The sequence below is a fragment of the Mesitornis unicolor genome, unplaced genomic scaffold (assembly GCF_000695765.1).
Source record: "Mesitornis unicolor isolate BGI_N332 unplaced genomic scaffold, ASM69576v1 scaffold15190, whole genome shotgun sequence".
NCBI classification, from domain to species: domain Eukaryota; kingdom Metazoa; phylum Chordata; class Aves; order Mesitornithiformes; family Mesitornithidae; genus Mesitornis; species Mesitornis unicolor.
The window spans coordinates 128,693-144,168 of record NW_010159098.1 but is presented as its reverse complement, the minus strand read 5'-3'; the positions used below and the strand labels follow the sequence as shown (position 1 = coordinate 144,168).

At 36.8% G+C, this 15,476-nt stretch overlaps 1 protein-coding gene across 1 annotated transcript; it reads left to right on the top strand.

Moving 5' to 3' along the window:
- Nucleotides 1-293: 293 nt before the first annotated feature.
- On the top strand, nt 294-13,487 carry LOC104541534 (band 4.1-like protein 2; the record flags this gene model as incomplete). Its single annotated transcript, XM_010185619.1, has 6 exons — nt 294-857; nt 2,755-2,877; nt 3,377-3,475; nt 5,894-5,974; nt 8,149-8,287; nt 12,240-13,487. Coding segments are annotated over 5 exons (975 nt in total), but the record flags the coding sequence as incomplete, so codon positions are not given.
- Between the last annotated feature and the right edge of the window lie 1,989 nt (nt 13,488-15,476).

The following is a 15,476-nucleotide window of genomic DNA, read 5'->3' as shown; positions in this document are numbered from 1 at the left end:
TTTTGTCCTCTGATTGCTTTTTGTTTCACAGAGACATGCTTCCAGAGCAGAAGGGCCTTGTACTGGAGTCAGCGATGCTGATAAGGTTCTGCTGCTTTTTCCATAATTAAATTTGGCTCTAACTCTTCCAATCCATCTTCATTCTTTCTTTCCTTCCTTTTTCAGTTAACCATCACAACCATCTTTTGTCTTCTACATGACATGAACCAGCCATCAGCTAATTTTTGTTTCCATCATTTTGATTTATTCATATACTCTACTTTTGTTTTTCCTCATCCATGTTTTTTGTGCAGAGTTCACATGAGACTCTGGACATAGTGGAGGAGAAGAAGCAGGCAGAGGTTGGGATAGAAGAAGCACTAGTCGTAGACGAAACCAGCAAAGGGAAAATGCAAGTTGCCACTGATGCTGGGGAAACATATAAGGTGGAGCATCTGTCGAAAAAGGACTCTTCATCATTGCCATCAGATAGTAGCAGCAGCAGCAGCAGTAGTAGTGAGAGTGAGGACGAAGAGGCAGGAAAATACCAGCCACATCATAGGGCAATTGCAGAAGTCATCAGGGAAGATCAGGAAGAAGAGGACGACCTGAAAAGGAAAGAACATGAAGAAAAAATACAGCATGTGGAAGCTGCACCAGAAGGCAGTAAACTAAATGTACCTGTTGAGCACACACAAGTTACAGCTGAAGACTTGGTCCGGGAGAATGCAATTACCATAGCTACAGAAGAGAAGAATTTGTCAGAGGAAATTAAGCAAGATTTAGGTGAAGAAAAAGAGGAAGAACAGCTCAGACTCAATGGAGATGTGTCTCATGTTGACATTGATGTTGCACCACAAATAATTTGTTGTTCTGAGGTAAATGGTAGAACAGTCTGACAACTAGATTAAGCAGAGGTATTTCTTGGGGTGAAAATATACCTGCCTTTCTTCTTCTCCTATTCCTCCAGCTCTGCAGGCCTCCACCAAGATTCAGATCATTTGGAAGGGGAAACCATTGATGAGCAGTGAAATTCTGTCTCCTTCAGTTATGGTTTCTGACTTTTTGCTAGAACTGAGTGAGAATCACCAGTAAGGCAAACCTTCCGAAGACTGACATCTCCTTTTTATCTCCCCCTTCTTTTATATGCACATACATAACGTATATTTATTATTTACATGTTTCCAATGTTTTAAGTCTTGTCTTGTCTATTTGTCAGTTGTTTTTGACACGTCCATGACATGTAATAGTGATTGGAAAACTATTGGTAATTGAAATTAGAAAACACCCATCAAATATTTTTGCTCCTTTTTTTCCCCCTGATTACTCACTGCTTTTCTTGCCTTTTTTTTTTTTCTTTTAAAAATATTATGAATTTATAGACCAAAATAAGTTTGGCTAGAAATTGCATAGGTGAGAGCACTGCGTTGTAGAGGGATGAGGCATATATCAGGATCTTACTTTGAAGTCCTTCTAGTCCAGTAGATACTTAGGGAAGCTTGCATGGGTTCCAGTCACAATCAGTTGTTTTAAGCCAAACAAGGTTGAAGGGTTCATTACTGGGCAAACTTTAAAAAGAAGCAGAAAGGGAAAAACTTAAGCTCAGGGATGCATCTCTTTAAAGCTGACATGATCTGCTGAGTTTTTCAGCAATTGTGTGGGTTTTTTCCTAGTTATGTACCTGCTTTTCCTTGTAATGGTGGCAATTTTCTTCTTTATGTCTAATTCTAGACAACTTACCTTCTTTTTTTTGTTGTCATTTGTATACACAGGTGTTCTGATTAATTATGTGAAAGAATTTGTTTTAGCACCTGTAGAAGCTGCAGGCACCCACACTTCCTAAAAACACAGCTAATTTGGAGGAAGGGAGCAGGGCTGCTGTGTGTGCAAGTGTGTGTGAGGGAAAGAAAGGATTTTTTTTTTTTCCTGGGATTTCTCCCTTTGTACATCCAAAATCAATGAGAGATGGCAACTGATGCATCCAGAAGAACATCAAAAGGCTTTACTAGATTTTTTTTTATTTTTTCCAAGTTCTTAAATATATTGAAAACCTGCTCCAGTAAGATAAGTCCCAAGTTCACTGGCTTACAGACCCCTGGTTAATAGCTTTTGTTGTGATATTGCAGACAATACCACTAGCTAACTCTAAATGGTTAAAATGGCTTTTTAGGATTGCTGTCAAGAGCACCCATTGATTTCCAGAATTACTAGATTGAATGTAGACTGCTTAAAATCCATTTATCAGAGTTGTTTTTCTGTTGCAGAACTAGTGCGTATCAAAAAGTTAGACTTTTATATCGTTTTCTTGGAATTTCTAATCCTTACTTGCAGTTCGACTGAGCAATGATAGGTATTTTCCCAGATTAATTCTAATATGAAGCTTATCCATCTGAGCCTCGCTATCAGCATCTTCATGGAAACTGATTTTTTTTTTTTAGTATTTTTTTCCTAGTGATGCTCTTTTTCACACTTCCAATACTTGTGTTGCATCAGGGTTTTAGCAGTTGCCTTCTGTGATACATAATGCTGATACAGAACTTTGGCAAGGTTACTAGGGGATTAAATATTCCTACCATCTTGTGCAGATATGAGAGGGCTGGTATGTTAGTTTTCATTTCACTTTGCTTATTTATTGCATGCTTTTTGATTGAGGAGGCAGTCAATTGCTTACTTTACTTTACTGTTATGCTTTTCTTGAGTTTTTGGTTGTGTTTGCTTGGTCCACTTCACAAACCTTCTGTCTTTTGAATTTATTGGATTTTTTTTGCACCGCAGCCTCCAGTAGTGAAAACAGAGATGGTAACAATTTCGGATGCCACACAGAGAACTGAAATCTCCACTAAAGAAGTTCCAATTGTTCAAACAGAAACTAAAACTATCACATACGAATCTCCACAGGTATGGTGGCTGGGTTAGTATATTGTTTGCAGACTGGCTTTTATTCCAGTTACTTGCAGATCAAAACAGAATGTCCAAAAATGCTTTTCAAAAATCTGTTGGTTTATTTTCTAGCAGCTAAGACTATACTTTGGCTATGAATTAGGTAGGTGAAATACAAAACAGTATTACTTCTGAAGTTCTAATTTTTTGTTTGTTTATATAAGGACTTAGTTTCTGTCTGCAAACGTATAACTCACTTTTAGTTTTGGAAACTTGATTAAAAAAATCTCATTGCTCCTGAAAAGCACATGTAACTTTGATCATAAATTTTCCACAAGAATGAACCATAACAAGTCTTACATGACTCAGTAAACTTGGATGGCTTCTATGTAGATTTCCATTATAACTGAATTAAAACATATGTTTAGTAAGAAAAACAGCCTTTTCTCCTATGACAATAAAGCTTTTAAATGCCAAAACGCAAAAATACAATTCTTTTTTTTCCCCCTCTGTACAGTTTGATGGCAGTGCTGGTGGTAATGCTGGTGTGCTGCTGAGTGCGCAAACAATTACGGCAGAGTCGGTTTCTACTACCACGACTACACACATCACAAAGGTAAAATAAAATAATGTCATATATCTGCTAATTTATTGAGGAAAACTGAAATGAAATGGATTGCATTAATTCCAGGCATTGTGAGAGTACACAGACTTTGAACAGAGAACCCCTAATGCATAAATAAGCAGGACTATCTGCGAACAGGACAGGGAAAAGAAGAAAAATATGATGAGTTTTTTGAGTACTTTATACAGGTCTTATTTCTATGTTTGACAAATGAGTATGTACCTGATTGTTTATCGTTTCAGTCCTGTTGTCATTCACCGATATCTTACAGAATCTTGATTTGTCAGGTCTGCAGGAGCCCTGCTAATGGCATCAGTTATAAGACTGAGAAAACATTGACTCAGTTCATCCTTAATGTTGATGGTCCTTGTGCCACTAGGTTTAAAGCGTATTTGAAAACAAGTCATACCACTAGATTACTTTTAAGCATACTTTGGTGCTGAATTGTGTGCTCTGCGTTCCATGCTTGGAAAGGAAAACTCAGTATCAACAGGACATCTGTTTCAGTCTCATGTAATGTTTCATGCCAGATTATGTTAGGACTACCAAAGTGTAATGATGATGATTACTGTTATTATTAATTTATGTAAATATTCACCTTATTTTGGGCGTGCCCCAACAACAGAGTTTTGAACTCTTGTATCTGAACTCTTATTCAGATGTCAAATAATGCTACTTTTTCGAAGGAACCACTAAAGGCAAAGGTTTCAGTCTTGTCTTCTACTAAAGTTATTGTAATGCAGCAGGTCCTTATCTTTTCTCACAGACTGCTTATCATTGATTCAAAAGACTGTTTGAATTTTCTAAACTAACTTTCTGTTTTACATCCCAAACCGTTCACTATTGATAAAGTGACCTGCCAGAATAATTTTAATATTCTAATAATGTTCTTAACAGAATCGTCTTTCATCTTAGAATCATAGAATCATTTAGGTTGGAAAAGAGCTTTAAGACTATCAGGTCCAACTGTTAACCTAGGACTGCCAAGTCCACTTCTAAACCATGTCCCAAAGTGCCACATCTACATGTCGTTTAAATACCACCAGGGATGGTGCCTCCAGCACTTCCCTGGGCAGCCTGTTCCAATGCCTGACAGCTCTCTTTTTCTACTGTGGTCAGTGTATCTTAAGTAGTAGCTTATTCTTTTCTCTCAGACACACTGATATATGCATACATATATATAAAAGCCATTTAATTTAGCCATTTGACAACAGTACACATCTGAATTAATGGTTTGGTTCTTAGGAAGCAATGCAAAATATACAATACCTTTGAACTCTCACCAGACTGACAGCATAACCTTCCCTTGGTGAATATCAGCTTTTGAAGTGCTTTGAGCTGGTTCATCACACTTGCTCCACAATCTTTTTCATTCGTTGTTGTTGTAGACTATCCATTTTTTATCACCTGTTATCATACGTTTCAAAAATGGATCGTTTTCCCTGTGTTTCAAGAGAAAATAGCAGATGTCAATGTGCTTAGTGAGATTTACTTCTTTGAGCTTATGTGGTACCAAAATACCGAGCTTCCTAAGGTATCCAAGTTGTTTTAAAAGGTTTACTATGCTCGATTTCAATATGTTAAGATTCTCAGCGAGAGTCTTGTGTTGTTAAATGTCAATTGTGTTTGATCAATGCCTTTATTTTGTTGTTAACAACTTTGATTGGCCTTCCTGAGTGTGGTGCACCTTTAACATCAGAATCTCTGGACTAAAATCTAGCAAATCAATTCTGACACTGCTGTAGTTTTAAGTCATCCTCACCATACGCATCACACAACTTTTTATGAGCTTGCACGGCGCTTTTTCCTTTTCTGAAGTAATACAGCAAAATATGATGAAAATGTTCCTTTTGATATCAATACCAAATAAATAATTGTTAATGAAATTGTGCACTTTCTTTTTCTAAAGCAAGCTTGAACTGTCAGCTGTCAAGTTACATAATGAATTTGCAGTTTAAAATGAAGTTAGTTACATTTCAAGACAGGTATGTCCATCTATTAAAAGAAACCCCACAATTACTTCTTGGCCAACCCAATATGCTGAAAATATCTCACTAAGGTCCATGAAAGGCAGAGCTGAAAACTGAATCACCTTTGTATTTAATGGCATAGGATTCTTCGGAGGCTGGAAGTGACCCATGATAGATGGGTTGAAATCAAAGAAATTATTCCTAGAACTTCCTTGTTGCCAGATTTGTATGGTAGAAGGAGCTGGAATTCCAGTTTGTTTGCATATCTAGATCTGTTCAAACTTGGGCTTCAGTAACAGAAGGAATTCTCCATTGCTTGTTTTTTATCAAGCTTGGCAATTGCTAGAACGTGATTTGTTTCCAAAAGAAAGGAGTGCTTTGTGGCGATTTGGAATAATTATAAGGATGTTTTCTTCTTTTTTTTTTGTGTCATCTGTAGATGGTAAAAGGTGGAGTATCAGAAACAAGAATTGAGAAGCGCATTGTCATTACGGGAGATGCAGATATTGACCATGATATGGTATGTAAGCTGTCAACACTTTGAATGCGCTTTCTGTAGTCCAGTGAGATCTAGACGGTATTTCAGAAATCTGAAATAAGAGAAAAGGAGAGGAGTTGAGAAGGGGACATAGAAAGACTCAGAGACTGTTAAGTGTAGCAAAGGTGTTAAGTGATTGTGTTTTGTGAATAAGGAGCCTTTAGAATATAACTGAAAGATAAACTGGATTTGTAACTTCGCATCATAGATTACGTGAATGGATGTCTTACTATTTTTAAAGGGATTGCTTTTTTCTTTTTTTTTTTGGAAGAGACCCAATTTTAGTGCTGCTTTTACCACTTGGGAGGAAAAGCATTAGTAAAATAGTCTTATTTTGATTCATTGATCTGGATAGATGGGAGTCACTACTGTGTTGTGTCAGCAGCATCTGAATGCAGCACTCATTGTGACTGAAAGCTTTCAAATACATCAAAGCATAAACTGTTCACATTTTAAAAAGTACTTTTTGACTTATATTCATAGAATTCTGTATAACGAAAGTAATTTGTTCACTTCTACCTGCCCAGTGAAGAAGCCTGAATTTAGGCAGTACATAGGAAAATAATTGAGAAAGTGCTATTCTTTGTAGTGATGATTACACAATTTTTATTGGGTTTTTTTGTCTAAAACTATAGTAACAAAGTCAATCTACAGTCACTGGATAATACAAATGGAAAAGCCTACCTTCTACATAAAGTTGCAGTGAATCCGATTCTGACTTTATGAAAGCTACACAAATCAATTTAGCAGGATTTAATTTAACTTCTTCATTGTAATACACTGAGAGCTCTCAGGAAATTCAATTTCATATTTTGATTTGCCTCTAGAAAGTGGCTCTTGACAAGTTGAATCTCTTCTTGAAACTTGTAATTAAATTACAGGGCTGTTCAGAGTCAGGTATGGCTCTTGTTTGCCTTGACACATTTTCAGTGTACTTTGGACGTCTGGAAAGGTCACACGTAACCTTTAGTACACCAGACAATTCAAGCCCTTCTTTATTTTAAGATACAGAGCTCTTTAAATTCACAAACTACATGCTGAATGCTTATTCTTTGTCTTTTAGCTCCCTACATCACTAAAAGTTTTTAAGAGGAAAATAATATTTTAATTTGGAGTTTCAGAATACAGATACTTGAATTACTTGTAATTTAACAATGAGAGACTTAAAGTTTTTCCACTGTTTATGGCTTGATTATAAACACTGATTCTTAAATCTCAACAGCCACTTGCTTTTAAATCCTTATTTGTATTACAGTGATTACACTTGGTGTACTGTAAAAGACAAACTAATACAAAATTGTTAGGATTAATACATCAGGAAACATCACCATTGTACTAGTGCACACTGTGTGTTACTCTGTATGTATTTCCTTAAGACATCAAATTCATTATCATATAATAGTTAAGGTGGCTAATGTTGATGTTTCCAGTCTCTGGGGAGTGTTAGATATTTGTTCTCCCGCTTACCACCAATAGCTGAGGAAATTGTCACTTTTCTAAATTAAGATAAACCTTTTTGCTGCATTATATTTTTTTTGCCCCTTCTACTATATTTAGGGGTTTTTAGTTGTGAATGATGCGAAGGTGAACGGTGAGCTTACTGTTGCCTCAGAATCCTTCTGGTTTTTGTGTTTTTTCTTGTTTTGAGCTCCAACAGTTCTACAGCTCACTGAAGTAAAATTTAGATCAGAGAAAGGAATAGAAAGTCCTAGGTGCTCTGTCGACTCTTCTGCGTCACAGGATGCTCTTGTGTGATTGAATGTAAATCCTGTGTAGGGTAAAATAGAGTAATTCTGTTGGAAGGAACCTACAATGATCATCTAGTCCATGTTGCAGAACTCAAAAACTTCTGGGGTGTAAGCATACTTTTTTCCTACTGCAATGAGCTAGAGAACTCACAGGATAACTTTATGGTTATTTGTTACTTCCCAGAAATTTTGGTAACTTTTTAGTGTAGTGAGTTGCTGGGGTTGTGGTGGGTGTTTTATTATTTGGTTGGTGTTTGGGGTTTTTTTTCCCCCAAGCCCTCTCAAGTTCAGGAATTTAGAGTTCTGAATAATTATAACCAAAACTTCTGATGCTGCTGTCCTGTTCTCTGGCCCCAAATTGATGCCCTTTTGCTGTTGTTGAGTTACATATTTTGAATACATTTGCAGGCCCTGGCACAGGCAATCAAAGAAGCCAAAGAGCAGCACCCTGACATGTCTGTCACAAGAGTGGTGGTGCACAAAGAAACAGAACTTGCTGAGGAAGATGAAGAGTAAAATCAAAAATGCCCTCAAGCAAATCCTTCAAGTAAGCTTATGTATATTATTAACATAGGAAAACAGAGCATCAGTTTTCTGTTGTGTTCTGTAATAAAAGGCTTGAAAAATACAGGGAGGGGTTTCTGACACATGCTATCACAAAATGGTCAGTTGAAACAGGTGCTAACAATAGACTGTTAATGTAAGAATTTTTACCTTAAGTCAAATCTGACATAAATTTTAATTGCAAATTTTCTTGTATACGTCTCCCAGTTTTGTCACAGTACTCTCATGGCGTTTCCTACAACATTTGGTCCCGTTGTTGTAGTTTGTACTGAATTAAGTTTTGACTTTTTCTGCAAAACATGAAGGATGTCACATTTGTTTACCTGTACAATGACAGTCCTTGCCTTACATCTTGCTTGTTTAGTGGGAAGACTGCAGTTCCCAGTAGTGAAAGGGCACACTTGGACATTTTAATTTAGTCGGCTCATTCTTAATCTTAAGCGCACTGCAATATTTAACCTTTTATCATTTGGCCAGGCATAGAGGTAACTGCATTGCAAACTCAATTTTTAAAGCCTCTTATTAGTTGAAAGGTATTTGAAGGAATGTCAGTTTGGTAGGCCCTCAATTTCGTTTGTTTGTTTTATTCCTAGAAATAAAAAAAAAACCAACCCTGCTCTGTTTGATGTATTCAACAGAAAGATCAGAAAGGACACAGAATAAACCTACTGTTGCACGTGTTACAGACTAATGTCTTAAAGCTCAGTAACTGCTTGGGTGTATAAAGCTTCAGATTTTTTGGACTTGATGGTTTTGTTAATTGTAGATTCAACTTCAAGGAAAAGGTATCGTTTGGAATTGTTAAATGACAATGAGAGAGATTTAAAATTTAAAAAGCAATATTTTAAGCCTTTGTTGGGAGACATCTTAGTTTCTACTGATAAGTCTGTTTAGCTGGAAGAGCAGAGGTATTATTGGCAAAAGCTCTGTTTGTATACAACTAAGCATTTTGATCAATGTTAATGTAGGGGCAGTCGAAGTAGAAGAAAATACATTTTGTATTTTTTTTTAAATGAGAGTTACTCTGATTCCTATTTCCTCAGTGGTGTATACAGTGGTGGTTGTGGGCCATGGAAAAGAGTTTTAAGTCCTGCACAGCCATTCATTCCCTTAGTATCAAATGAAGTTTTTCACCAAAGGAAACCACCTGTTGTAAACGTCATCCTGCAGCTTCAGGAGACTTCTAGATCTCATAGGCACTATTCATAGTGTGCCAGGAATATATGAAGAATGAGCCACTGACTGAATTACATATTTGATGTAAGCTACTATGAAGAGAAGATGTATTTCACATAATCCAAATAATTCCTTATGTTGAGATGGTTGGTTTTATTCCTGTGCCCGAGTTTCCTAAGAGCTGAAGATTTCCCTGTTGGGTATCACTTCTGTCATCCAGAGGAGAAAATATGCTTGCTAGATGATCTTTCAAGGTCCCTTCCAACTCCTAATATTCTGTGATTCTGTGTCAGTTTGAGAGGATATGAGTGCCCCTACTGGATGCTGCTTTATGAAAGATGACCTTTATCAAGGAATGAGAGTCTTCCTGAACTGGTCACTGATCACAGATGCATATTTTCAGCTGAAGGATACTGGCTAAAGCCTTGGTTTGTTTCATCTAGCCACAAGTGTCTTGCTTTTCTTTAACATCTGGATAGGAGTGGAGAGGCCTATGCAGCTGAGGAGAGGGAGAGCGAATATACATTGCCAACAGCTGATGTAGCCTCTAACTGATCATGTATGTGATCAGAGAGTTGTTCTGATCTTTCAGTTCCCATCACTGCACACATCAGCTCTTCTGGGAGTTTATCCCGACTCTGGCAACCTGCAGCACTACATAGAGCAACAGAGTTGAATGCCATGGAGAAGTCCATGAGAGTAAGAGGATGATGCCTGCCCTCTGCCTGCAGATAGAAAATTTATCCACCTTCTCCATCAAAGTAGTTCCAGTTGCTTTTCCTGGCCTAGAACTACAATGTTTGTTTTGATTATGTGAGTTTATTAATTACCTTTTGGCTAGTTTTCCTCTGACCTTGCTGAGAAGCTGGAGGTTTAACAGCGGAGTTAAGTTTGAGCTGCCATCTGATAATTTCTTCAGTTTTGGTCAGGTTATTGTGTGTTTGAAAAAGGAATGAATAATTTGTGCTCATAGCTGTACAAGCCAGGAAAAAAAAAAACATGGATTGAGTTTGAAACTGTTAGGTCAACAGTCACCTGGCTATTAGTGTTGTAACATACTACATAATACTTTTTAATTATTATAACATTATATAATGTTGCCAGCTGTGAAAATAACTAAGGAAGGGTTGCTTGTGAGGGAGGATTGGGGAAAAGTCACCAAAAATTAGGAACTCTGCACAAATCTCCATATGTTTTCTCACTCTACCTTTATTTCAGTGTTTAATTGAATTTGTTTTGTAGCTTTGTTGCTTAGTGACACTGAAAATGGCTACAGCATGTATGCTCCAGCTTTGCTTTTGAAAGCACAGGAGAGGACATGGGACTGTGCTGAACTGTGAGATAGGGATGTGTGGATGAGTCCTCAGATCACATACATGTTCCAGAAGTGCTTAGAAAAATCCACATCACTTTTGAGAGAGCTATTAGTTTGTAGCAAGGAGAATGCCTGTGATTTAGGTAATTTCACTGGTCCCTTGGTACACAGCAATGTTAAACATGCGCACAAACTATCCTTCTTGTATTTTCAGCATTTACGTAGCAGGATCTAAGGGAGAAAGATACCCTGAGACAGCAGAAAAGATAATGCTACCATCACCATTTTAATTTATTATTAATCAGAGTGAATTTAAAGGTCTTGGGAGCAGGGATTGCTTCTTCTGTTATATTTGTTCAGAAGGTACCAGTTACTTTGTGCTACTTTAATCCAGAAAAGTATGTTTTAAATTGGTGTTCAGCATAATCTGTCCCGTCTAAGTAACTGCGACATGTTTCTTAGGCTGTGTTGTGGGAAGAACGAGGCAGTCTTGTGAGCCATGCACCATATTCTACATTAGTGACCAGCTGCAAAATCGATTCTGTTCCTTCATCAAATATTTAACTTTGTAAAAATTTTATTCAGAAAAGAACATTGAAAGAATTCCTTCTGACTGCTGAGGGTGGCTTTTTTTGCTCTTTTGAGAAATACATATATTGTTGAAAGGTGTTTGCAGTGTATTGGACAGTGTCCGAGTCTGCCAGTTGCTTTACAGCTCTTGCTCTGAAATGATCATGAGAGTGTAAGAGGACGAACATGAAGACATTTTACCATGCTGGTCTTCTGTTTGAGACCTGGTGACTTGTTTGATGATGTTTTTCAGTTAAACATTAAGGAAATAATTTAGTTGTCTAAACACAGGCCACCTGAAGTGCCTTGACTGTCTGCAGCCCTGTGCCCTCCTGTAGCAGCAACTGAGGGGCAGGTGGGACTGCTGAGACAGCTCTGGGCAGTCATGTTTAGGCAATGGAGTCATGCCATGAATCCTCATCAGTTGTTTCTAAGGTGGTGAAAGCTTTGCCCCGATGACTACAACAGAATTGTTTGTGTAACTTGTTTTCTCTAATAAAAGTGAGAGATATTACACCCTGATTCTGAGGAATTATTAACTGAACAGACATCTTCATTTTTTTTTATTTATGCACTAGGTTGTGGATTAAAATTTTCAGTAAACTGTGCAAGAGGTGACTATTAAAATACCATGAGAATTTTGAGGAGGGAAAAAATACGAGAGAGAAGAAAAGCATTGATGGAAACTTAATTACTGTTTAGCTCATAATTGAAGGGGGCTTTAGTTAATGCAACTTTTTTTTTTTTTTAATGAAACAACCTTACCTCAAAATAACCTACATGGCAAAAATTACTTTTTGACTCTGATGTTGTGACATTCACATAGTATTTGTTATGAATGTTTATGTAATCTTCTCCCTCCTTTTTCTTCCAGAATTAAACATGATACTGACCATGATTGTGACCATGAGAAACTGTAATCATTCCAAGTCATCACTACTCTACCGAATTCACCAGGCCTAGCAATGATGACCAGATGTTCAAGACTTAAATGCCAATACCAACCTCCATTTTAACATCTTTGGTCTACATTCCCTTACAGTCTTTCTTGTTTATTTTTATAACCACTTCTTAACAATCTTAGATTTTTTTTAAAATGAAGTTTTAGAGGGTATGATCTTCTTTTGCACAAATACTTTTATTTTTGAAGCTGATTCTTAATTATATGAAAGTGAACAAAAACAAAGTCTGGAAAGCACTGTTCACTGGAGCAGGTGGTAATTGTGCAGGAAGGGGAATCTTTACTAATTTAGATATAGTTTTTTTTCCAAGTATTTCAAGTGATATCTCTTACTGGAGTAATTTACAGATTTTTTTTTCAGATTATTCAGGTAAATATATGGTATCACATAACAAAGATTTTTATAAAAATACAACATTTCCTAAAATTTGAAAAAATATATTTCTTTGAATAAATTTTATACTGGTATCTCTGTAACTCTTCCTGTTCTGAGGTTCTTCTCTCTGTGGAGCAGAGATGGTGTGGCAGTCTGTAGGGCAGAAGGAGTTGCAGACACATTTCTTTTGACTGAGCACTGTGTTCTCTTTGCACTTTGGTGCCAATGCTCAACTTTTTGCAGACATTTTGCTGTCTGCAGCATTCCAGATAAGGAAAGAAGGAAGAACAAACTATCTTTCTCATCTTCCAACAAGAGATGATCTAGGCAGCTTAAAACCTTAGTGCTTTTTTTTCTTACTGTGTCCGAACTTCAACACTTCCATTATTTGAATACGTGTGTAGAATGTGCGCTTTCTATTAAACCTCACTGTCGCCATGTTAGAACTGACATCTCTGTTATTGAGAAGGTAAATGTTTCAGATGCTTCATCTAATGGTTAATGCAGGTTTTTGGGATACTGAGTAAAAGCGTACGATGGACTCCATTCGTAAAGTAACAACAGTACCATCACTTGAGACTGCCATTGAGAAAACCTGTTAATTATTTTGAATTTTATTTTTATTTTGTTCTTGCGGGGCGTTGTTTGTTTGGGGTTTTTTTTTCTGCTGTTGACTCTGTGTATAGTTAAAATGCCAAATTAGACTTATAGCAGCTTGAAGTTGTATTAAGTGATATTTTGCTTTCTGTAATTCTGTTATAAAATAAAGTTGTTTATTCTCTGTATGACTTTTGACACTCAGACATAAACTTGGAAGGTATTTAAAGTGAGCAAGTCACCTATGAGAACTGCAGTTCTAGAGGCCACAGAACTTTGAGAAGCAGGGATTAGTAGTCTCCAGGGTTACTAGAAGGGTGGCATAATTGTCTGGCTCCTAATGGTGATACTAAGTATCTGGTTTTCAGACATCTTCCAATAAGCATCCTGCTTTCTGTGGTTCAGAGAAGAAATCTTCAGGTGCCAAAACAGACAAGATTTGGACAGCACAGCACAAGTTAAAATGCCGCACAGTCTGCAAGCAGTTTACTGAGTTCGTTGAGTTAGGATGTACTATGACCTTCAAGTAACAGAAGAAATCATAATACTTCTCACCAGGTTCTTTGTCACTTCTGAGCAATGTATTTTTGGTGCTATTCTCAGTTTAGATTGTTGCCATCTGTCAGCATGCTTTCTTAACAGAAATTCATATTCGTTGTGGCTTTGTATAATCTGGATAGCATGAAACAACAGTAACCAAGGTGTTATGGTTAGGTGTTGATTTCTAAATGCATGTTTTCAATTACATCCTGCATTACCTGGAAAAATAGCAGATTATAATCTTACCTGCTTTTCTTCAAAACCAGAGACATTCTGCCTTTCTAAAAGCAAAAGAGGACCTCAGCTAGCCTAATAGCAGAAGAACACTGCCACAACACTGTGCATGAGTAGGGAGGTTGTCAAGGAAGTCACAAGCTTGGGATGTGTAAGTAGAGGTCAAAATGGAGATCTGTGCATTTAGGGGGATGTCTTAATGGATTTTGCATACAAAAGTATGTAAGAAAAAGCTCTATAAAATCTTTCAAATATTTTATGGTGTAATACTGGTTGCAGAACGCATTTGAGAGGAAAGCATATTGCTTTAATTCCTTATTCATTTGGATTTTTCTGATCTGTTAGACACTAGATCAGTATTGGTTTTTATTGCAATTATATCAATCCTTAAAGCTGCAAATATAATATTCTTGATAACAAGATTGCTTTCACAGAGAGCTGTATTTCTTCAAATACTAATCAGAACATTTTGTCAGAGAAAAGAATACTGCTTTCAGGTCAGCATGGTTTGTGCTTTCACTTCCATTGATTAAACATGCTCTAATTAAACAGCCATTGTCATGCAGAAAAACATAAGCCCCAAGTGGGATCAATCTTAAAATAGTCAGATTTTACAGATTCTGGCTGTATGTAATTATTCAAAAGTTCTGGAATACTGTGCAATTCCGATGAGTTTTCATTATTTCTTTTTAAATGTATCTATAGCAAAAACTGCAACAAGCAACAAAATAAGTCGTTCTTAAGGCACTTCACAAGCTGGTTTTATAATACATAGGCAATTTCAAATACAAGTACAGGCCCATTTAATGAGAAGGTATTTCAGTAATTGATTCTGCTTAAATACCTGGGGAAGTGAGTCATGTGGGGTCCTACACAAAAATACGTAATACATCTTTTTTATCATGGTCACCTAAGCGTTCATAGTGTTGGAATTGTTGTACAGATTGTTCTGTAGAAACTCTGGTGACAGGCTGTTTTTAAAAAAATACTGTTCAAAGCAATGAGCAACTACAAAACAAATCATTTCTTCAAATATTTCACAACTCAAGCTGAGTGGCAACTTTTAGTTTGGCCACAGAAGAAATCAAATAGATGGAATAAAATAAAATAAATATTATGACAGAGGTCAGAGTTTGTGAGATTTTATAGTGATCAGAACAGCACCAAATTGTACCCAGGGCCAGGATGCAGTGGGAGCTTCTCAGCTTTCAAGTGCATTGACTGTGGAAGTGGGCTTCTCGGAGCAGCTGGCATCACCTCTGGAAGGTTTGAAGCTCTCTTGATTTTCAGGCTGCTCAGTTGTTTGGGGATTTTACGCTGCACTTGAACAAAGATACTTGGATTAGTAATACTAGTACCAATTACAAGCATTAGAAATACTGCTAATACCTGTACTGCTAAAT